The 23,875-nt window shown below is 40.0% G+C and overlaps 1 protein-coding gene and 1 long non-coding RNA gene across 17 annotated transcripts in view; one reads left to right on the top strand and one right to left on the bottom strand.

Moving 5' to 3' along the window:
• The window catches only part of TJP2 (tight junction protein 2), a 94,304-nt gene extending 79,921 nt beyond the window's left edge, over positions 1-14,383 (top strand). For 9 of the 11 annotated variants that reach the window (XM_073345179.2, XM_073345180.2, XM_073345178.2 and 6 more), the window contains 12 exons: positions 1,259-1,367; positions 2,478-2,688; positions 4,779-4,966; positions 6,352-6,447; positions 6,563-6,642; positions 8,643-8,853; positions 9,307-9,407; positions 9,829-10,041; positions 10,409-10,519; positions 11,620-11,955; positions 12,504-12,589; positions 14,077-14,383. In XM_073345179.2, the coding sequence (XP_073201280.2) occupies positions 1,259-1,367; positions 2,478-2,688; positions 4,779-4,966; positions 6,352-6,447; positions 6,563-6,642; positions 8,643-8,853; positions 9,307-9,407; positions 9,829-10,041; positions 10,409-10,519; positions 11,620-11,955; positions 12,504-12,589; positions 14,077-14,242 (1,908 nt within the window). In that variant the 3' untranslated portion in view covers positions 14,243-14,383. The remainder of the gene's footprint in view (positions 1-1,258; positions 1,368-2,477; positions 2,689-4,778; positions 4,967-6,351; positions 6,448-6,562; positions 6,643-8,642; positions 8,854-9,306; positions 9,408-9,828; positions 10,042-10,408; positions 10,520-11,619; positions 11,956-12,503; positions 12,590-14,076) is intronic. The other 2 variants (XM_078852885.1, XM_073345182.2) reach the window with 1 other exon arrangement.
• Positions 1-23,875, bottom strand: part of LOC140911684 (uncharacterized) — a 100,772-nt gene that overhangs the window by 62,471 nt on the left and 14,426 nt on the right. For 5 of the 6 annotated variants that reach the window (XR_012159085.2, XR_013635841.1, XR_013635842.1 and 2 more), the window contains exons 2-4: positions 11,008-11,353; positions 4,656-4,864; positions 985-1,124 (exon numbers count right to left, since the gene is read on the bottom strand). This is a non-coding gene — a long non-coding RNA (uncharacterized LOC140911684). The remainder of the gene's footprint in view (positions 1-984; positions 1,125-4,655; positions 4,865-11,007; positions 11,354-23,875) is intronic. The other variant, XR_012159084.2, reaches the window with a different exon arrangement.

The following is a 23,875-nucleotide window of genomic DNA, read 5'->3' as shown; positions in this document are numbered from 1 at the left end:
CTGCTGTTGAAATTTATTAAGATTCAATAGGAGAAGTAGTTGGTTGAAATGTTACATGACACAAATGCCCCAAGATGGAAGTGGATACACTCACTAGTGACTCCTCCAGCTGAGAAAACAGACCATAGAGTATGAGACCAGAGTATCTTCCCCTCTCTCCCACCCATCATTTAGCTTTTGTCCCTCTATGACCTGATTATTTTCTCCCTTCCTTTACTCACATTTTAGTGAATAAAAGGTGATAGATGTTATTTTATCAAAACTCCTTAGGTTTCCCTCGTTGTTGTTGTTGTTTTTGTTGTTTTTCTACCCAAAAAATCTCTTCTGAGACTGTGGCTCTCCTCTTTCTGTCTATCATGTCCTCCTCCTGAGTTTTCTCTCCTGTCTAAATCAGTTGGGCCTGATCCCAAAGCACTCTGAAGTCAATAAAGATTCTAACTGATTTCCATGGGGTCCTTCTCAGTCCCATAGTTCCCTGCTTCTCATGTTTTCATTTCTCCAACTGCTTGCTGGCCTGAACAGGTTTTGAAATAATTCCTTTTCTGAAGCACTGATTCTCCTTCCCTGTCTCATTTTTCTCTCTCAGCTTTCCTTCTGCAAATAGACCCTGACTGGCCCAAAGACCTTGTACTGGGAGCCACTGCACTCCAGTACTGCTCTTCCCTTAGCGCCTCAGAGTTGGTCCAAGGGAGTGAACATCACTTCTATGTCCAGATAAACAGCCGAGACACACATGGAAAAGGGGGTAGGGTGAGTGCAGTTGAGAGGCAACCACAGAAAGATGTGCTCACAACGCTAGGTGACCAGGATGCTGGATGATATTGAAACTAGGGTACAATCCTGTGATGAATTATAACCATCTGGAGCATACCAGTGCATCAGATTACTTGAAGTTCCTTGATTACTTAGTACAACAGTATACTTAGAATATGTGGGATTTTAACTACAGAACAGCATAATATGTGGAAACAGATATATCCTTACCTGGAAATGGACCTTTTCTTATGTGCCCTGGCCATCTGTGCCCATGTTCAGGCATTTTGTAGCCCTTCACAGAGTGCCCTCAACATCAGGGTACTTTCAGAATGTCACTCGTAGTTATAGGTAATCCATCTTCTACATACCTATAATGTCCATTGGCATAAACCAATGAACCTCTGTATTGATGATATATTTTTTTTTAAACCATAATAAAACAGCCTTTTCCTTTCCTCTTTTAGGGCTTTATTACACTAATAAAATATTTCTTTTGCATCAGGTAAACATGCAGGATTTTAGAGGCATTGTGCGGGAGGATGCTGTTCTCTACCTGTTAGAAATTCCCAAAGGAGAAACTGTGACCATTTTGGCTCAGAGCAAATATGAAGGTAGGCACCTGGTACCAAAAGTGTGACAATGTTTGTTATGACTCAGTGTGACAGGCACTGAAAAGAACAGTAGGCCTTTCAACTCAGCTGTGTTTTGCTGGGGACATCACAAATGCTCTTTCTCATACTCACTTTTCAAAACACTTTTTAATTGCCCTCATTTTAAGTATTGTAGAAAATTATTGCTTTTGTGTCCAGCTGACTCCCACCCTGGACATGTGGAGGAGGAGAGGTGGGCTGGCTGCTTCACCATTCAGCTGGTCAAAGAAGAGCCCTGCTCCTCTACTCATCCACCCAGCCTGTAATAAGCACCTCTTGCTAGCTCTGAACCTCTGCCATTTAGTTCTTGTCCCCCGTACCCAGTCGCTTCTACCTTCAGCAGCCAAGATGCTGCTCCTTGCTGCCTTTCCCTTCAGTCATGGGATCTGTAGGGGGATTGTTGTCAGATGTCAGCAATACAGGGCTTTTATCCATGAGGCAATAAGGAGCAAATACAAATGTTTGCTTGTTTGGTTTTAGATATAACCGCGCGCGTGTGTGTGTGTGTGTGTGTGTGTGTGTGTGTGTGTGTGTACTAGAACACTTAATAATGTACACAATATTTTAAAATTGGAAATATAGGGAGAGCTGAGAAAGCTGACAGGGCTGCATGAGGAATCTGAGTTCAAATATCCAGTTCTCTGTGCTGGCAGTGGTTGGGAATGCTATGGATGCAAACCCCGAGGCAGGAAAAACAGTTTTGTGTTGCTCTGCAGTGCAGCGCACCTCTCGCTTCCATTGGCTGACTGAACCAATGATGTTGACAAGTTCCAGAGTGAATCAGATGGAATGAAGAGCAGAGGTGGAGGACCTTTTAGGGAATAAAAGGGTGGGCAGGCATAAGGAACGTGCCAGTTCACCTTTTCTTTCCCACATTGGGGGTGAAGGGAAGAAATTTCAAAGTTTTGTGACTAGAATAACAGCTTAATCTCTCCTTCACTAACCTTACACTATTTAAGGTAGTAGGCTTGAAGAGCAGGTGAGTAAAACACCACCCACAGCAACTATGTCAGAGCAAGGTATGGGACATCTATTTAGCAAAGTTAAACTAAATGATGTCTTCTCTTCCAGTGTATAGAGACATAATGGCCTGTGGCAGAGGAGATTCATTTTTTATAAGGAGTCACTTTGAATGTGAGAAGGAATCTCCACAGAGTTTAGCATTCACCAGAGGGGAGATCTTCCGAGTAGTTGATACACTGTACGACGGCAAACTGGGTAACTGGCTGGCTGTGAGAATTGGAAATGAACTGGAAAAGGGCATCATTCCAAATAAAAGCAGGTACATTGATTTCCCACCTGCCCACCCAATGTTTAAAATAAGAGATTCTCACCCTATTCACCATTCACATAACCCATTTCGGAGAGGAAAGAGGGGAAAAGAACATGGACACCGTCCATCCCTCAAGCGATCACATTCATAACAATAGTGTATGTGTAAAATTAACTTTTAAAACTGTGGAATTAGTCGGTAACAGCTGAGCAAAGATGGCCTTGTAGCGAAGATACTGCACTCAGACCTGTGAGATCTGGGTTCTAATCCCAGTTCTGCTGTAGACTTCCTGTGAGATCTTGGACTAGGCATGTACTCTTTCAATGCCTTAGTTCTCCATCTGAAAAATAGGAATAATACTTTCCTACCTCAAATGAGAGAGGAGAGGGTAAGATAAATGAATTAGCATATGTGAGGCACTCGGGAATTACAGTGATGAGTTGTCATAAATATAAAGGGAACCTTCCTGTATACAGTACTATAAAATCCCTCCTGGCCAGAGGCACAAAATCCTTTTATCTGTAAAGGGTTAAGAAGCTCAGGTAACCTGGCTGGTACCTGACCAAAAGGACCAATAAGGGGACAAGATACTTTCAAATCTGAGGGGGGGGTTCGTCTGTCTGTTCTGTGTATGCTTGCCGGACACAGATCAAGGAAGCAAGCAATCCAACTCCATTAGAATTAGTAAGTACCAGCAAGGGAATGTGTTAGTTTATTTTTGTTTTGGCTTGTAATTTTCTCTGTGCTGAGAGGAAGGTGTATTCCTGGTTTTCTTTTTGTAACTTTAAAGTTTGGCCCAGAGGGAAATTCTCTGTGTTTTTGAATCTGATTGCCCCGTAAGATTATCTTCCATTCTAATTTTACAGAGGTGCTTCTTTTACTTTTTTCTTTCTAATAAAGTTCTGTTTCTTTTAGAATCTGTTTTTTGTTTTGTTTGTTTGTTTGTTTTGGTGTCCGAAAAAACCCCCAAGGTTGGTCTGTGCTCATCTTGTTTATTCTCAAGCCTCCCTAGGAAAGGGGGTGTCGGGGCTTGGGGGGATATTATGGGGGAGTAGGAACTCCAAGTGATCCTTTCCCTGAGTTTGTCTAAATCACTTAGTGGTGGCAGCATTATCTAATCCAAGGTACAAGGGAGAATTTGTGCCTTGGGGAGTTTTTCACCTAAGCTGCTAGAAATAAGCTTAGGGAGTCTTTCATGCAGGTCTGTACCCTAGAGTTCAGAGTGGGGAGGGAACCCTGACATGAGTGCTCTGGAAAAAGCCTCTGATACTTTTCTGTATAGCTACATGTTCTTAGGGAAAGTGTGTTTTCATGTCTTGACAATTTTAATTGTATTCTTGGAAGTACTGAGGGTGACTGAACTGTTGTGGGAAGTTTTTGGCTAAATTTGCTTTTACAAACTCCAGTTAATTCAGACAGATTTTTTAAATGTGCTTGGTTATCTGGTGTGCTTTTAATGAAGAATTGCAGAGTGCAGCAAAGTCATATCTAAGTGATATTTCTTTCAATATAGTCGCAGTTTTATTTAAAGAAAAAATCTTCAATTCTCCTATACAGAAGTTCCTAAAGTTATATGACTTTACAGTGTGCTTCCATGATGTCCTGCTTGGTTTTCCTTTCCTATGTGGTGCACCTTAGTCTATTCTTTTTTATACTGAACTGACTAAGGGGGCTTTACCTTTTGGACTCAATTTAAGATATCTGAGGAAGAGATGATGGAGAGCGGGAGGTGGTCTTTAAGCAATTTGCCCATCATTTCATGATGGGTTGCTTCCTCTCTTTCCATCTCCACATACATCACCTTTTCCTTGAGCAGCTACTTGGCATACATTATGTTTGTCATTTGCCTTAGCAGCCAGAGGATTGATTCATGCACAATAAACCTTGCAGTTGAGGCAAGTCAGAGCATCTCTCTGATATTAATTTTGTCTGCTTCAAGGCAAGAATCCCTGGATACCCTTCCACAGATTGCCTACCTGCCGAGTTATCCATTGTAGTTACAAATTCATATCCTGGATTCTGCTGAGGTTCTTCCTTTAGTGTGGCATGTTTTCCCTTTGATTGCATTTTTCAAATGGATTCCATGCTGTTCCTTTCAGAGCTGAGCAGATGGCCAGTGTTCAGAATGCCCAAAGAGATGGCTCGAGTGACAGGGCAGATTTCTGGAGAATGCGTGGCCAACGATCTGGAATGAAAAAGAATCTGAGAAAGAGTCGTGAAGATCTGACAGCGATTGCATCTGTTAGCACAAAGTTCCCGGCCTATGAGCGAGTTCTGCTGCGAGAGGGTGAGTGGAACTTTACAGAACTGAGCACCTATTCACATCTTGCTGTTATTGCCCAAGTGTTACTGTCATTTATGTGGCAACTTAATAAGTGTCGCCACCCGTCTTGGGTTCTAGGCTAAATGAAAAGTATAACAGAAAACGATAACATGCTAATCTCCTGGTCAAGATTCTAACTTCTGAGCACTGTTTTCTCTAAGCTGTATGCATGTGTGTGCGCACAGATCCTAAACCCCACGCACACGGCAAAAATTTGCACAGAAGCACAACAGTTTGCACAGAAGAAATTTTTTGCGCACACAGCCTGTCAAAAATTTGAGGGAACATTGCTTCTCAATGCAGCTGTTCTCTGCTCTAAAAAGTGTCACTGCAAACACTGCTTCTTGGAAGTCCATGCTTGTCTCTTCTTCACTTCTACATCAAATTTGTTCACCTCACAAGTAAAGAGATGTTTTGGTATTTTTTGGCCAGCCTTGCAAACATAACCTAGGATATGAAAATCTAGCTGTGTTCTTTCTGGCTCATTCATAGACACCTGTAATAATGATTCTTTAGGGCAAATGCAACCCTCAGTTACACTGGTGTAATCCCATTGCCTTTATTAATAGAGTTGCCTGGATGTAACAGAGGGAAGAATTTTTGTCCCTGTAATAATTCTCCTGATGTTACATGAGTCAGGATAGTTTCCATTCTCCTGTGTTATGTTGGTTCTACTGGGCTAAGAGGAATAAAAAGTAGTAAAAACACTTTCAGGGGACACCGAGCACAATATGGCCCTCTCCCACTGGCTTACAAGGACCATTATGTTACTTGCATTGGCCTCAGAATAAGAACATTCTCTCCACTCTTTGCCACTGTGAAGTGCTCTGACCCTGCAAATGCTTAAGCATGTTTGTAACTTTAATCATCAGAGTAGTCTCACTGCATTTAGTGTGGCTTCGAGAGCTTGTCGTTTACTGCAGGGCAGACTAGGGAAATTGTACTATACATCCTCAAATGGCAGAGTCCGCTCAGCTGTTCTTGATTCTGAATAATGAGAAGGACTATCTATGTGTTTCTTATTTCCATTCTTCTCCCTTCCAACTTTTTATAAGTGTGGGTGGGGGAAACAACCCTCTCATTTTTCCCCATTGGTAAGTCATACATGAATTCCCTTCACATTAGGAAAGCTCCTGCATGAATCACTGGGAACCAAAAGATAGGAGGGGAGGGGTGAGTGGGTGTGTGTGTGGGGGGGTGTGTAAAATGTATAATATGGAGCTTACAGATACTTCCAGGATATTAGTCTTAAAGATTAAATTGAGCTTTTTCTGCATGTTTGTTTCAATATGTATTGCCATGGTTATTTTATATGTAAAGACCTTCTGTCTAAATATTTTTTTCTTCAGCTGGTTTTAAGAGACCTGTGGTGATATTTGGCCCCATTGCAGATCTAGCGATGGAAAAGCTGTCAAATGACTTCCCTGATCTGTATCAAACTGCCAGTAAGTCATTCATTACTTTTTCTTCAGCAGTTTGGCTCTTCAGCATTGAATTTTGGGGGAAGGGTAATTTGAACACCCATTTCACAACTGGAAAAACCATCTGTTGTCCTTGCAGAGACGGAACCCAAAGATGCAGGTTCAGAGAAGTTAACTGGTGTGGTGCGTTTGAACACTGTGAGGCAAATTATTGAGCAGGTAAAGTATTTCTGTTTGAAAAACATTTGCTATCGGAAGCAGACTTTGTTTATTTATTTATTTATTTTGTTCCTAAAAACTTAGAGAATTCTAACATATTAATATGCAAGAAAATAAATGTGTTAATGTGCATTTGAAATAAAGGCAGAACTGTGGGGAAACTGGATCACCATTCTTACTTGATCCTTGTTTTTCTCATTTCAGTAATTTCCTGTGAATATGTACTTCAGAGACAACATTAGAGAGGAGCCCACTTATGTTAGCCATGAATTTGGCCCTGTATTAATCCAATTAAAATGTTCAGATTTTTAAAAAAGCTATTTGTGGACTTGCCTAAGTTTAAACCACACCAGGATCCAGTGCTTGAACAGAGCTGGAATGTTCCAGAATGTCATCCTGGCTCTACTGTATGTATAGGGTACATCTACACTGCAAGTGAAGTGTAATTGTAGAGCAGGTAGGCGTTTTCACACTAGCTTTAACCTAGCTAGAATGGGTAACAAGAGTAGTGAAGATGTGACGGCCCCAGTACAAACCTGCTGAGGACTCTGGTTATGTACGTGAGTTGATAGTCCAGGCTGAAGTCTGTGCCGCCACATGTTCGCAACTGTTGTTAGCCATGCCAACTGGATTAAAGCTAAAGGTGGGTATACAATACACTTCGTTTATGGTGGAGACATACCCTATAACTGCCAGGGCCACCTTTACCTTCATCCTAAGCTCCAACTGCAGTCGTGTCCATTAAAAAGTCAATATTTGACAATAGTTACTACCTATGTATTTGAAATAGGAAATAGCTATGGTAACTGTGTGAAATGTCAGCAAATGCTGACTTTTTAAAGATTACCACTGGAACTCCAAAGTCCAAGGATGGCAACCAGGAAGCCTGAGGGAGAGAGAACCTGTGTAGGCAAAATAAATATGTGCAGAGGTGAAAACATGACCCCATTGAAGTCTATGGCAAAACTCCCATTGACTTAAGTGGGGCCAGAATTTCACCTAAGAAGCCTTTCCCAGAGTGTAGTTTGCATGGGATGAGGCCTGCGGAGGATATTTGCTTTAAGTTTTGGCAGTATAGTAGGAGGCTGTAACCAGTGGGAAGTGTGAGCTGTGTCCTGGCTATTCACGCCACATGAATAGCAGCCCAAAGACTGGGAAAATAATTGTGGTGAGGGAAGGTGATGAGTGGGCAGGGACACAGTAAAGAGATAGGCAGGGTGGGAAAAGAAAAGAAAATCTCTATGCAAATAAAAGGAAGATAATGAAAACAAGAGTGAAGGGAATAAAGAAATGGGAAACAGAGTAAGAAAGGTGCACACAATGTCAGAGTTAGTATATTTGTATCTGAGTTATAGATTCCAAGGCCAGAAGGGACCACTGTGATAATCTAGACAGACTTCCTGTCTTATGTAGGCCATAGAACTTGCACAAAATATCAGATCTTTTGGATGTTTCTAATCTTGATTTAAAAATGGTCAGTGATGGAAAATCCACCATGACCCTTGGTAAATTATTCCAATGGTTAATTACTCTCATTGTTCAGACTGTATATAAGATATACATTTTTAATTTATTTAGCTTCAACTTTCAGCCATTGGATCGTGTTATACCTTTCTCTGCTACATTTAATTGCCCAATATTAAATACCATGTTCATATACTGTTTTATTTGAATGTCCAAAAAATGTCGGTGAAAGGAGAGGGGAGGTGCCCATTGTAGTCCCAGCATGTGGTGGGATTTTGGGGAGAGATTTGGGCCCCTTATGGCCCTGGTTGGGAGGGCCATAACTGGCCTTTTTTGTTTTCCCAGCTTTCGTTTTCCAACTGCAGCATTGACTTGGGCCTTGCTGCTAATAAAGGCTCTTTACCAGACAACATTCTGGTTGTGCATTCAAATCTGTAGGCTCTACAGCTTTAGTCATTCTAATAATGTCAGACCATCTGCACCATCTCCCCAGCAGGAGCTTTTCCATTATTTTCATATCTTCTTCTTGTTAACAGAATAAACATGCTTTGTTGGATGTGACTCCTAAAGCGGTGGATCTGTTGAACTATACCCAGTGGTTCCCAATTGTAGTATTCTTCAACCCAGACAGTAAACAGGGTGTGAAAACTATGAGACAAAGGCTAAGTCCCACATCTAACAAGAGTTCCCGGAAACTTTATGATCAAGCAAATAAGCTGAAGAAGACTTGCTCCTATCTTTTTACAGGTAAGCAAGAATCTATTTCTCTTCCAAAAGAGTGGTGGATGTAGGAGGAAGAATGTGTGTGTTTGAGAAACTAAATTAATACTATTCAGAGTAAGAGATCATCTTGTACAGTAACTTGTGGTCTTGTGAAAACCCTTCCTAGACAATTAGGAGTTCACTGTCTTGATATATTTCATTATAAAGAAATGTTCATATTGAACCTTACTACTGTAATAAAACTATTGCTGAAAAAAAGTGGATTATTAAAGGGCTGGTATTTATTCAGCCCTTTTTTTCCCCACAAGCCAACAAAAGTGCAAACATTGTCCTTTAGAAAGTGGTTTAGTAAAAATGACCATATAATTTTCTTGCATTGCCCAAAAGATTGGATAAAGTAGGTGCACTGAGATTTTAGAATGAATAGAAAAAATATATGAAAACACTAATGCATATTTTTTTTTAAAATGTCTACAGCTACCATCAATTTGAATTCAGCCAATGATAGCTGGTACGGGAGCCTCAAAGATGCAATTCAGCAACAGCAAGTTGAAGCAGTATGGGTATCGGAAGGAAAGGTATGTGGTCAAACAGCTCATACTGTACGTGCTAAATTGCTTTTCTGTTCTGGGAATAATTCCCCTTCAGAGTGGTCAGATGGCAACTCATCATCCTAAATACTAAACACATTTGTGTATTGAAAAGTTATACTAATCTGAAATCTTTGCAGTGGGTAACTAAGACAGAAAAATAGTACAGGATAAAAGTTTCTTTTTTTTTTTAATAACTTATCACGTTGCTCCTGTTATTTAAACCAAGTCATATAACTGCAGCTAGGGCATACATATTAATTTTTTATTGGAGCTATTTTCATGTTCCTGGAAGATCTAGAATTCTTGCAGTTTCATGTTGTTCTGTTTCTTAGGTGTTGTATACAATAAATGTTACTGCAAACTAAAATGGGGCATGAAGTCAAATCTAATCCTTCCACTTTTATAGATGGAAGGAATGGATGATGACATGGAAGATCGCATGTCATACCTAACAGCTATGGGTGCTGACTACCTGAGCTGTGACAGCCGCTTGATCAGTGACTTGGAAGACACAGATGGAGAAGGAGGTGCATACACTGACAATGAGCTTGATGAGCCATCAGATGAACCAAGTGTTTCCTCTATTAGTCGGTCTTCTGAGCCTGTGCAGCATGAGGAGGTAAAATATTTGGACTGTTGGCAAGACAGTTGACTTCCTGAAATTCATGTGTGTTGTAAAGTTGTAATAAAAAATGTCCCTTGTAATTGGTGCCTGAGAAAAGTATATGATTCCAGCTGCAGCATTATGCTAACTCTAGTACAGAATTATAAAGTCATATTAGTTCTAGCATAAAAATTAAGCTGCTTGCCTAACACTCTAGTTTCATTGATAGTGTCATCTGGAGTGCAGATGTTAACTTTTACAGTGATAGTGGTCATGCCATTGCCAGTAATGTGACTACTGGTAATTGGCCCACAAGGCTAGGGTTAAAACAAGTCAAGAATTATTTGAATATTCTTGTGATTAACTTCTTATATTTTTGTAGAGTATAAGAAAACCCAGCCCAGAACCAAAAGGTCAAATGAGAAGGGCTGGTAGCAGAGAGATACTTAGAGATCCTAGCCCACCTCCAGCATTCAAGCCCGAGCCACCTAAGGTAATTTGTGGAAATCAATTTGAAGATAAGAGTTCATCTTTCTAAAGAACCCACTTGGTGCTGTACATCATGGGCTATGTTTTTACTATTAGGGTAACCTGCTGTTGGAAGCTAAAATGCAATTTGGGAGGAGGAAGGAAGGGGAATTGACAAAGAGGACTGTGAGCTGTCAGAAGAGCTTTGCAGCTAGTTGGGAAGGGAATTCTTGAGATTTAGAAGTGGTACCATGTGTTTTGTTAGAGGGTTCGGTGACTAGCTGGAAAACTACCCATTTCTCTCCTGATCTCTTCCCCAGGGGAATTCCGGCATTCTTGCTCCCTTACCAAGCCCAAAACAAAGATCTTCCTGAATGTCTCACCTGGGGAAAAGTTCAGACACACCTTAAATCATCCCTCCTTTGTAATTTTAATAAGCTCTCTGCTGTGAGCTGGTTCAAAATGGCAGCGGAATGGCAGGAAATCCTCTTGGCTTTTTTTTTTTTTTTTTACCTTTTAAGTAGTAGTGCCAAACTGTGCTCCAGGGTCACTTCAAGAAAGGTGTTGCCGCTATTAATGAAATCCTGTGTTCAACCCTCTGACTTTCTTCATGGACACCAGCATTGGTTTGCGTTGTGCAAAATACACCGACTAGACAGTTAAATGACCATCCTTTCAAATATGCCTTGGCAATAGAGGTTGGGCTGGGTAGCAGTACATGTAAATGAAATGATGATTGCAGGGAGAATAGGCATGTGTCCTGTGTAATAGTTTCAGCTTGGAAGAATATTCTCCTCCATATAATCCAGAAAAACCTCTTGCTGTTTCTTCCTGTTCTTTCTCTTTTCCTTCCAGAAATCTTTAAAGAATTAAATAGACTGGTCAGATTTTACTGCTCATTATAACATTGCATACAATGTAAGACTTAATGTGACTGTGTCCCTATTCAAGTCAGTGACCAATATACCTATATACTTAAATACTCAGTGCTCTGATCCCTTATGAACAAAGATGGGCAATACAAAAATGCACAAGCAATATAACCAACTTCAGCATCTTTAGATTAATATTTTCATTTGAAGTTGCTGCTATGTGTAAACTTCAGTGTGTTCTTAATACCTACAGGGTAAACTACAAAACAAAGAGGATGTTTATGACTTTCCCAAGAACTATGAATCCAAATCAAATAGCTCTAGCATTGTCAGCAATGAGACTTCCGCCGTATTATCCAAGGCAGCAGCACCTCCTGTTTCTGTGAAACCTGTGTTTGGGCGCCCTATACTGAAGACATCTCAGCCAGCAGTTCCAGCTGCAGAGGAGGAGGAAAAGGCAGAGGAAGATGTAAATGGACAAGAGAGTGCTCCGAAATCGGTACTGGGGAAAGTTAAAATATTTGAGAAGATGGATCACAAGGCAAGGTTGCAAAGAATACAGGAGCTACAAGAGGCACAGAATGCCAGGGTAGGTAGTAACCTACTTTTTCAGTCTGTCCTATATATTTGTTTAGATATAATAATACAAACACACATTCTGTGCTAAAAGCACCCTCCATGTTGAATTTAAAAAAATCATTGAAAAGAAAAACAGTAGCACATTTCTCCCTTTCCTTCCAATCTACCATTATACCAAGCAGCAGTCAGCATACACATTAGGAATCAAAATTGCCCTCAACATCACATTATTCCTATAAATATATATATATATATAGTTTTATTTTGGGAAGGAGTAGGTATGGGGGATACGGATATAGAATATGTTCTACTAAGAGGTTTCCTATAGTAGCTACTATAGGTTAATGGCTTTGTTCTTTTTTTATTTCTGTTATTTTGGCAGTACAGTGTTTTACTTTTAAATTAAAAACTATCTCATTGTGGGAGTAAGAAATAAGACCAGTCATCCATTTGTATTTTAGTTCCTTTACAGAGGAACTGAGCTACATTGCTGAGTCTAAGATCTCCTGACTGTATAAACTGAAAGGCATTTTTTTTTTCCTTTTGCTCTTTTTAAAGCTGGAAATGGCCCAGAAACACCCAGATATCTATGCTGTCCCAATCAAAACACAGAAGCCAGACCAGAACTGGCCCCAGCCCATGAGGTAAGACAGATCCATTTGAAAATACTCTTCTGGTCTATATTTACTACACTAGCAAGAGCAACCTGATTATGCAGCTCTTACTCATGCAAGTAGTGCCATCAAGCCCTGACACTGCCAAATTTACACGGTGTCAAAGATGAGAAGCTGTAGGGCTGACCTGCCTTGACAGTAGTCGCTTCTGTAAGACTTCCTTTCAGAATCTTTCCTTTATATCTCTTTTTTAGACTGGTCCGTACTGCTGCGCTTGAATTACTCAGAGAATCACACAGATGTCACATATTACTAAGAGATTCATCAATTCATTTTGTGTCTCATAATTAGATGTACGCACAGGATCACTTGTACTTCAACCCTTCAAAGTTGTCCCTTATGTGTCAGAGATTGGATTGTAGTTGTGCTATACTAATCAATATTTGAAAGTGGTTTCACAACTTTCATGGCTTAGAGTGGGACTTCTTGGGGTATAAGGTAGTACTCAACGTCAGTAAGGGTGGTAAAGTCTGATTTTACACAGTCCATTATTATATGCATTTTATGGGTGAGGAAAATGGGGTTAAGTTACTTGCCCAATGGGAGACAGTGAGTCAGTACAGAGTCAGGAGAAGAACTATGGGGCTGATCTGAAGTTAATGGGAGTGTTTCCATTGAGTCATGGGTTAGTTCCCAGATATCCAGTCTTGGTGCCTTAAACACTTTACTGTGCTTATTCACTAGTATGACTTGGATAGTCGCCCAAGCAAAATTTTGCAACAAACAATTTGAAGGATCTGTTTTGATTTGGAAATCTTCTAGTTCTCTCGCCCTTCTCATTTGTATCTCTTTTGGAGATGGGGAAGGCCTAATGAGTTGTGAGGTTTTTTCTTTTCCTTTTTTTTTTTTTTTTTTTACAGTCAGCTCCTTTGGTGGATTAAAGTATAATCAAATTGGGAAGGCCCCAAAACAGTCACTGCAGCATTTCCTTGATGAATTTATTATTGCAAAGCTATAGGAATTGTAAGCTTATGGCATCTTTGGGTGTGTTTTTAGGGAGGAGTAAAATATTTAGTTTAGCCAAATACGAAGATAAAAGAAACAAGCAACTGATAATTTAAAATGAGTATTCATAGGAAGTGTAATTAAATTGGGTAAATCAACACTATTAAACAGCATCGCTGCTTTATTCTAAGTCATTCAGGATCTTAAAATGCTTCCTCTTGCTAGTGCTCAGTATGGAGCCTAGAATGATACTGCTGAAAATCAGTGAAATCCCCCTCCTTTCCTATGTAGAAAATTATTAACATTTGCTGTGTAGTGCTGTTTATATTCTATATAAATAATTAGCTTTATAATCTATATAACTTTTTTCAAACCACTTAAAAACATAGCATATAATTGGCATGTCCTCATATCTTCGTGAACAGTTTGCAGTTGATTACAGGTTTGTGTTCTTCCACTTTTCAGAACAGAAATTGCTGATATCTTTACTCTCCTGTTTTTTGCTGTGCTAGTTCCAGACCTCCAGAGCCTCAGAAACCCCCTGCCAGGACTTACCTAGAAAATCGAGGAAGTTATGGCAGTGATGCAGAGGAGGAAGACTACCGTCGGCAGGTATCAGACCATTCCAAGCGTGGCTATTACGGACAGCCATCCAGATATAGGGACACAGAATTATAGACTCACTAGCACATACATCTGTAATGCTGTTTTCAGACTCTTTTCCTTCAACAGCCAAAATAGAGCTCTGGTCAGTTATAAAGTTATATTTTTGTTGGAGGTCATAGGGTGCTCTACATGAATTTGGACATATCCACACACTGGAACTGGAGGACTTACTTTTTGAGACTATTTGTTTTGAGTATCTAAGAAAAGAAATCACTTTTGCCTGAATGTTGTTGCCTGTTTTATAAGGACCAATACCCATTCAAAAGCTTGTATTAATTCTTGGTATTTTCATAGTTTAATGTTTGTTAAAAATTTTAAACTTTTTTCCTCTCACTTAAAACTGCCTTTTTAGACTGTTCCACTGTTATGAAAATGTGATCAAAGACATAACACTTTTTAATGCAAGAGAACTAAATTCAAAGAAGAACTAACTATAAGTGCCTTTAACAAGAAGTGTCTTAGATTGTTCATATTGATACCTGATACTTGTGCAAAGCCATAATTTACTAAAGGGTGTTTTACTCTGTTGCTTAACTTTTGTATCCATTTCATGGCTATAATTTTCCCGGCATGTTATTTTTCTAAGCTAATAGATCAGTGTACTGCTTTTCATAAATATTGACTGCACAGGGGATAGGTGTGTACCTTTGTAGACTAGCTGGTATGAGGCCAGGAAGGGTTGAAATTGAGAAAATGATGTAGAAATTCAATTAATTATGTCTTTAAATTGATACGGACCACAAAATAATAAATGGATATATTCTAGACAGAAATCTCACCTATCTTTTTTATTTCAAGAAGTAAATACTTTGGTAACGCCTTGTATTTTTATTAACTATTGCATTTAAGGTGCTTGTTTGTTTTACGGCCTAGTCTTGCACTATTGAATTTAGGGGAGGTTTGCTGTTGATGTCATTGGAAGCAGATTTAGCCCCCATTAGGAGCTTCAGAACACTAAACAAAACCATTCTTCAACATGCTGAATCTGGAAAGAAGATACAGTGCTACAGTGAGACTTTAAATATGTAGCGCTTGAAACTTAGGGCATTTTATTTCTCTCTCTGCTCCACTGGAAAAAAAATGCTTAGAGGGATAATAGAGAAGTTTCTTGTTCTATAAAATTTTCACTTACCCATAGAAAATGGTCTAATTTAAAACACACCAAAATATAACTTCCATAGTGTTTTGTTAGGCATGGCATTTCACACAGTAGAATTTCACTGCTTTACTAAGGGAATAGATCAAAACAATCTTAGGTGGGTTGTGGAGGAGGGTTTACTATGTAGCTCAAAACTTGAAAGAAAAAAAAACCATTGCCAATGGTGAGTTAGTAAACTCTTCTGCATAATTAAATGCTTCCATTTAAAGATTTGAGCTGGTCTAGGCTTTTATAACAGTCATTGTTCTTGAACACCTTGCATAACTATCAGTTCATTGGTTATAGTCCCTCATGTGATCTAATTTAGTTTAGTCCCCTTTTCATAGGCGGAGAAATCCCATAAATATTAGTGAAGTCATTCTGAGTCTGAAGTCAAAAGGCCTTGGTCCTTTGTTTTATACAGGCTGGGAGACCCCAAAAGTATGTGGCACCATATACATCCCCACACAATAACAGCCCAGCCCTGTTAGTACAGTGTTCTTTAAATTATTTATATATAATTTACAAAAAAATTACATTAAAAGAATGTTAAGGCTGCAAAGTCAAGCACTCAAAAGTTAGCATATGTCATATTTGTGGTTGCCTGTGTAACTTAATTTGCCTCCCCCTTGTGTGTATGTATTATGAGACCACCTTTAATTACATGATTGCATACTATTTTTTCCACAGGACTCCTGCCTTAGTCAGTGCACATGGTGTATAGTGCTCACTGAATGAATAGTTATTCAATATTTATTTTTATCCTAATCATTCAGTGTGTTGCTCCAGGCCTTGTATGACCCTGCCATTTATTTACTTTAATATTGGATTCAATTTAGTTTTCATTGCCTCAGATTCAGTGTGCTGTGAATCTTGTATGGGTGACCAGTAACTGAGGTGTAGAAGCTAACTGAGGAGCACAGAAGGCCTTCATAGCTGAGTAAGGGTCCATTAAGTCTTTTGGTGCCTAGAAAGATGAGGTAATTTGGTGTTTTGGTACCCAGAAGACATTTGAGGGTCACGTACCAAGCGGGGAATACATTTCTGCTTTCCCTCCCTCCTTTCTTTTCAGCTTGGAAAAAGATGACTGGGGGTGGGGGGATATGATAGAGGTCTATACAATCATGACTGGTATGGAGAAAGTAAATAAGGAAGTGTTTACTCCTCATACCACAAGAACTAGGGGTCACCCAATGAAATTAATAGGCAGCAGATTTAAAACAAACAAAAGGAAGTACTACTTCACACAACGCACAGTCAACCTGTGGAACTCTTTGCCAGGGGATGTTGCGAAGGCCAAAACTATAACAGTTCAAAAAAAAAACACTAGATAAGTTCATGGAGGATGGGTCCATCAATGGCTATTAGCCAGGAGGGCCAGGGATGGTGTCCCTAGCCTCCGTTTGCCAGAAACTGGGAGTAGATGACAGGAGATGGATCACTCAGTTGCCTGTTCTGTTGATTCCCTCTGAAGCACCTGGCATTGGCCACTGTCAGAAGACAGGATACTGGGCTAGATGCACCATGAGTCTGACTGAATGTGGCTGTTCTTATGGAAGAGACAGAGATGGCAGAAAATTTGAGGTGTGGAGGATTATGGGATTTGCATTTGTTATTCTCCACCCCACTGCTGCCCCACTGTACACCCCACCTAAGGATCTGCCATTATATCCAGAAACAATGGGTAATCAGATGAGCTTAACGTTTCGGGTAAAATGATAGCGGTAAAACATTTACTGTTGACTTTAAATTGTCATCAGACTTTGGTCTTAACAATCCACTGAGATGAATGGAGCAGGTCAGATCTCTCGGAGCATTGTTTCAGACACTCTGCAGATTCAGTTTCTACTTTGATCCATCAGTTTCTGGTTGGTTGATGTTCTGAACATTTTTTTCTGTAACAATGAGGGATATAGACTTAATTTTTTTAATTACAGTTTCAGTTCAGGAGCAGAGTTATTCAGTAGGTTAAGCAGCATTGAATTTGGTCCACTAGTTTCAACGGAGGTGGAGTTGGTGTAACTGAGGTCAGAATTTGACTCTGTTTTTAGTTAAAAGCTATTTAGTTCCAGGGTGTGAGATTCAGTGACATACCTCAGTGAGAGAATGTTAATGTAAGAGCTCAACTGTTTGTTGGCACAATGGGGCTCAACTACTGTATAGATGGAGAGCTTTTCCAAGAATTATGATAGATTTTGTGAGCCTCAGTATATTGGATCATCTTTTGTTAAATACATAATTGCTATGCAATGTGCTTTTCTTTTACTCTAGCCAACATTTAAACTGGAAAATCCTAGCTGTTGCAAACTATGCACCACTTATCTCTATTGTTTTCAGGGTCCTGCTTATCTCAGCAGCTGCTTTAGACTCTTAGAAGGTTAGCGAAATTAAGGGGGAGAGAAGTGTCAAATGATGACCTTGAAAAATCCTACAATGCCTTCAAAAAAACTATTAGAAATTTTTTCCCCCACATTCCATTTGACTCTTTTTTTTCCACCTCCCTCTCCAGTTAGGCTATTGGATTGCTAGATTAGTAAAAATTATTTAAATATTTTCTGATTCCACCTGTTCTGTACAAAGGCTTTTAACTGATTTTAATTTTTTTAATTGTTTACCTGAAACTTCTAATAAATAACACATTTTGGCCTGAAAAGGTGAAGATTATGTGCTAAATTTGTGGGAATAATTAACAGAGAATGCATTAAGAGGAGTCTGAAGCAGAAACAGGAAGAATACATGGAAACAGGTATTCCTTTCTTCAAACAAGAATTGCTATTGTTATGGCTCATATAGTTGCCCTGAATGCATAACTAGACTTTTTTGTATGCCATGCAACAGCAAAATGATTGAGGCATCTTAACTATGCCTTGATATTTTTGTGATATGGAGAAAAAACAGTGTCAATTTTACTTTAGCATAATCAAGAAGATAGTTCTCGTATTGGCTGCAGGACACTACTCCAGCCAGATTATTCTTATCACAAACTGAGATATCTTTGGCAGTATGCAGGTAGATTAAGTAGTAATTCTCTTACTATTAACATGGAATGACTATAGTTCAGTTTGAAGATGGTGCTTTAATTCTAAACCCCAAATTTTAATTTATTTCTGAGTTACTCAGAAATTACCCTTAAGAGGTAGTTTCACATGCCTGATAAAAATCCATTTTTAAAAAAGGGGAAGAGGGGAACATTTAACACAGTTTTTATAATGAGGCAACTGTACTCCAAGGAGCGCTCCAGTGGATTATGGCTGCTTCTAATAGGCAGCCAAGCAAGTCTGCTTCCTGCCTCGGCCCCCGGCTTCATGAGCTGGAGCCATGGGGTCCCTCTTAAGTCAGGATGTCCCAGGTTTCCTTGTAAAACTTACCTAGGTGAAACCCAGACTGGTTCAATTGCCAACTTTTAGCTGGGCGCTCAAACTTTGCAATCGTCCTTTTGATTCCCTGGTTGTCTCTGCTGCATCCACATTTTTTGGCCAGCAGCTATGTGCCACCTTCTGTTTGGCCAATCAGGCAGCTAATCCTTGTACTTAGCTCTCCCCCCACCAGCGGTGAGATCTCTCATAGAGGGGGTCAGGGAGGAGTCCAGGGCAGGGAGCACTGATAACTAAGCCAGGAGGGGAAGGAGAGAAGGCAGTAGGGTGAGACAGTCACTTTATCACTTATACCGTAACTTCTGAGCAGGGAGCACAGCCCAGTCTGTGAGAGAGGTTATTGGGAAGGCAGGAGGAGAACTGGGGGACTGGAAGCATGGATCAATGGGGGAGGGTATAGAGGAAGAAATGAAGGGCTGAGGTAGGGGAAATAGAGACTTAGGGGGAATTTGGGAAATTAAGGGCTGGTATACACTATGGGGGCAGGGGGTCAATCTAAGTTACACAACTTCAGCTATGTGAATAACATAACTGAAGTCGACGTACTTAGATCTACTTACTGCAGTGTCTTCACTGCTGTTTGTCAACGGGAGCCGCTCTCCCATCAATTTTCCCCTTGCACTTCTCATTGAGGTGGAGTACCCGAGTCGACGCTAGAGCCATCTGCGGTTGATTTATCACGTCTATACTAGACCCAATAAATCGATCCCCCAGCTGAATTGATCGCTGCTAGTCGATCCGGCCGGTAGCGTACACAAGCCCTACCACACTGGGGAAGGAAAGAATTGTTGAGAAAGGAAACACTGACTTGGAGAGGAGGGAGGGGAAAGGGGAGAAATGACAGAATGGCAGGGAGAATTATAAATTTGTCTGGGGGTAATTAATGGATTTGGTTAGTGGGATGCCCAGTTTGGCCCTTGAAAATTTGCATTAAAATCATACATAAATGTATGCATTTTTCCAGGCTTTTAGTTGCACCATTGTAGGCAGATCTAATGACTTTGCAGACTTCCATAAAATGATTAATGGCTCAGGGTTTAAGGCTAAGCTATTTCAAGGGATGTCCTTGCTGATCATTTTGTCCAAGAGATAATATCATCCTGTTTAGGTAGAGAAGCACACTTAGCTCACTGCTTCGTTCAGGAGCAGTGGTAACAGAAAGAATTGAAGAAGAGTATAAAATGGCTGGAAACTGGAGCCTTCTGATTTCCTCACCAGGCCTTACATATGCGCCTACGACATCACTGCATGTTATGACAGACAATACATTTGTATGTTTTGTGCACAAGATTGATTATCTGTTTGACTTGCAAAATATTTATGTGCAAACTTGGACACCAGTGTTCCAAATTTAGCCCACATAGTACAGATATAATTGAATGTTGTTTGCTCCATTTGCTAAAACAGCAGGGTTAAAGGACAAGTTAAGCACTCCTTGTTCAGGTGATATTCCCATTGTAGTCAATTATGAGTCTTATGAACTGAATAGGGCTGTAATCATAAAGTTGAATCCTGCAGATCAAGTAAAGGCTGAAGAAGGCCCTGAATGTAACAGAAGAGGTGCAGTCTATTACTAGATCCAGGGCCTTGCACAGCAAGGGTCTTTGGGGAAGAATGTATTCAAAATCTGCTAATTCACTAGGGAGAGGATTGTCTCCCAGACCACTTGGATTACTGTATATTTTGCTCAGTATAACAATGGACTCTGGAGGCCTCTGCTGTCTCAAAAGTATTAAAACATCTCAAAAAAATAGAGACGACTCTACTTTTCAGAATAGTAGAAAGTACATTTAAAAAGTTAGGTTTTGTTTTAATAATTAACCACACTTTCTGCAGATAGAACAAAGGTGTCCCACTTCTCTCCCTCCAACCCCCCCTCGCTTTTTTTTTTTTGGACTGCATATATGAATCCAAGTATGGAAAGTGAATTAATTAGCCTAGAAAACATTACTTGTACCGATGAAGACAAAAGTAAGCAGCTGAGACTGAGTGAAATTTATCAGATTAATAGTGGAAAAACTAAAACTAGATGCCCCAAAACAGCTGCATAATACTGGTGAGCCTTATTTAATTATATTTGTTTGTTTGGCATAATGGAATCACATAATTATTTAAAAAAAAAAAAAAAACCAAACCTCAGTACAACTCACAGACACACTAACTGGAAGTGTTATTCTGTAATAGCAAGACTGGATATGGTATTCAAGGCCCAATCGGCAAACCTTTACTACTGGGCCTAGCACTTACTGCTGTGAGTAACCCATTGAAATCAGTGAGACGATCCATTTTAGTAAGCACTGTGCCTGGTTGTCTTTGTAGTGTCAGATGCTAAGGTGATAAATGGTATAGATAAATATTGATACATATATAATAAATATCAAGGATCTGATGCAGAGTATTCCCAAATCTCAGCGAAGTCAAACACTACTCAAAAATAACTATGTTTATAGGATTTTGAAATCAATGGGGGTTGTGTGGCCTTGAAGGGTTACCCTTGATAAGAGCCTGTTTTTCTCCTAGCTATACTAGATGGTTGTGACACTAAGCAATTCTGTATTCACAACCTGCACACTGTTGTAATACTTTGTGCAAAATATGCCTTGTGAGGTATCACTGGAAAACTAATAACTCACTAATAATTAATTTTCTTCCATGATGTATGTATGTGGTGGGTATTAAGAGTTATGAATATGCTGGAATTATGACTAGTGTGTGTGTAAAGTGGGTATGTCCAGGTAATTGTTAAACAGGTCTGTCCTACACAAAGGAATCTCTGTTTACCTCAATTTACAAATTAGCAATAAACAGGACCATCAAGACAGCAAGGAGAGGAGATGGCAGGAAACTTAAAAGTTTGCATTTCAGCAAACACAAGGAGAAAGAGCATGGAGCTTCCTTCACCACCAGACTCCATGCCACCTTCCTGACAGCTTGAATAAACTTTACTTTGAGGGGTACCCTCAGAAGAATCCATTTCAAAGGTCTGCTGGTCTACTGCTCTGAACCTCAAGAGATAAGCAATGAATCAACTTATTGTATACAATATTACTATATTATAAGAGTGCATAGAGTTAGGACTTTTCTGAAAGCTTATGACCCACTCGTGATTGGTCTAATTGTGAAATGTATATATAAACATTATATGAGGTAATATGGATACTTAATTATATTGTGTTTTAAAGTCTGTAGCCAAACAGAGAGGAACAGCTTTCCTCCCAGACAGGAGGGAAGCTAGCTATTGACCTGTCTGTGGAAATTAAGCATGGTGCAACCAAAACAATGGAAGCCCTATTTAAATACAAAGGGATGGGAAGACCAGCATGAGGCCATCCTGCCTCTTCAAACAAAGTCAATGAACTTTGCAAGATATAAGCAAAGACAGAAGCCATCTTTGGCACCCATCACTAGACAGACACAAGGGAACAGAGCTCTTGTAAGCTGAGAAAGATGGGTCCTTCAACCAAGGACGTGTCAAAGTCTCTGGAAACTGAAGGCAGGTGAGAAACCATTTTAAACAATGCCTCTACCGTGCTAGAGTAAGTTTTAAATGCATGTTTTCACTTTAATTTGCTTGTAACCATTTCTAACTTTATTCCCTTTTCTTGGCATCACTTAGCCTATGTCCTATTGGTAGTAAATGTGTTTTATTTTTACTATAAGCCAACTCAGAGCTGTGCTTAAATGAAAGGGTGTATTTACCCGTTAAGTCAATAAGCTGTGATGTGCTTGTGTCTTTAGAGGAACAAACAGATTCTATCATTTCTCCGAACTGCCCAGGAAGGGGCAGGACATTACAAAGCACATGGTTTCGGGGAAATTCAGGACTGGGAGTGTATTGGGGTCACCTTGCTCGTTATAGCCAAAGCTAGTAGAAGCCTGAATGGGGGTGTAGACAGGCAGCTGGGGTCAGAACTGCTGTACCAGGGCTGTCTAGCACACAGATACTGTGTGACTTTTATGCTTGTTGACTGACTGACTGAGCATCCCAGGCTGTGAGCTACAGCAGCAAAGCATTGCTAGGCAGCCAGGCTTGCAGGGCAAGTGGTAACATAATGCCTCACTGGTCTGGATTGTACTCCACACTGTCACAGCAGTGATGCAGCATTTTTCATCTTCAAAGGACTTTACAATCACTTAAAATGATCATCCTGAAGAGTCATACCTAGTATGAAAATTAATTCTTTTCTCTTCAGGGCATGCCCCCGAGCTCACAAGATCTCCCAGCTTTTTTTCTTTTACTTCCCTTTAAAGCTATTGAATTGCAATAATTATGGAAGTCTGGCTGTCACTCCCTCTAGAGTAGTGGTTCTCAACCTATTTACCATTGTGGGCCGCGTATGCGGCTCTCTCTGTGTTATGTGGGCCACATCCACACAATATATATTAGGGGTAGGCAACCTGCGGCACACGAGCTGATTTTCAGTGGCACTCACACTGCCCAGGTCCTGGACACCGGTCTGGGGGGCTCTGCATTTTAATTTAATTTTTAATGAAGCTTTTTAAACATTTTAAAAAACTTATTTACTTTACATACAACAATAGTTTAGTTATATATTATAGACTTATAGAAAGAGACCTAAAAATGTTAAAATGTATCACTGGCACGCAAAACCTTAAATTAAAGTGAACAAATGAAGACTCGGCACACCACTTCTGAAAGGTTGCCGACCCCTGATAAATATATATATCAGGGGTCGGCAACCTATAATATAGACACACACACACCTGTGTAGCCCTTAGGATGTCACAGGGGTTGCAGCTGTTTGCTGTGGGCCACGGGTTGAGAACTACTGCTCTAGAGCCTGTACATGGTGCTCTGCAAATTGCCCAGGGAATCACTCTGGATGCTTATAAAACTTCTTGAACGTAAAGCTGAATTCAGTGCAGTAAAACTATCTGTTTCAGTCTTATGCCCTAATCCTGAAACTGTCTTCATGCAAGTATACCTCTGTGCCCATGCAGGATCATGACCGAACTACACACGGAAACACTTTATTAAACCAAAGTTCTGATTCCAAGAATGAAGGCCAAGATTAAGAACATAAGAATGGCCATCCTGGGTCAGACCAGTATCCTGTCTTCCGACAATGGCCAATGATCCAGCCTGTCACCCATTCCCAGCTTCTGGCAAAT

The sequence above is a fragment of the Lepidochelys kempii genome, chromosome 5 (assembly GCF_965140285.1).
Source record: "Lepidochelys kempii isolate rLepKem1 chromosome 5, rLepKem1.hap1, whole genome shotgun sequence".
NCBI classification, from domain to species: Eukaryota; Metazoa; Chordata; order Testudines; family Cheloniidae; genus Lepidochelys; species Lepidochelys kempii.
The sequence above is the reverse complement of the archived record's forward strand: the minus strand, read 5'-3'. Positions and strand labels throughout refer to the sequence as shown.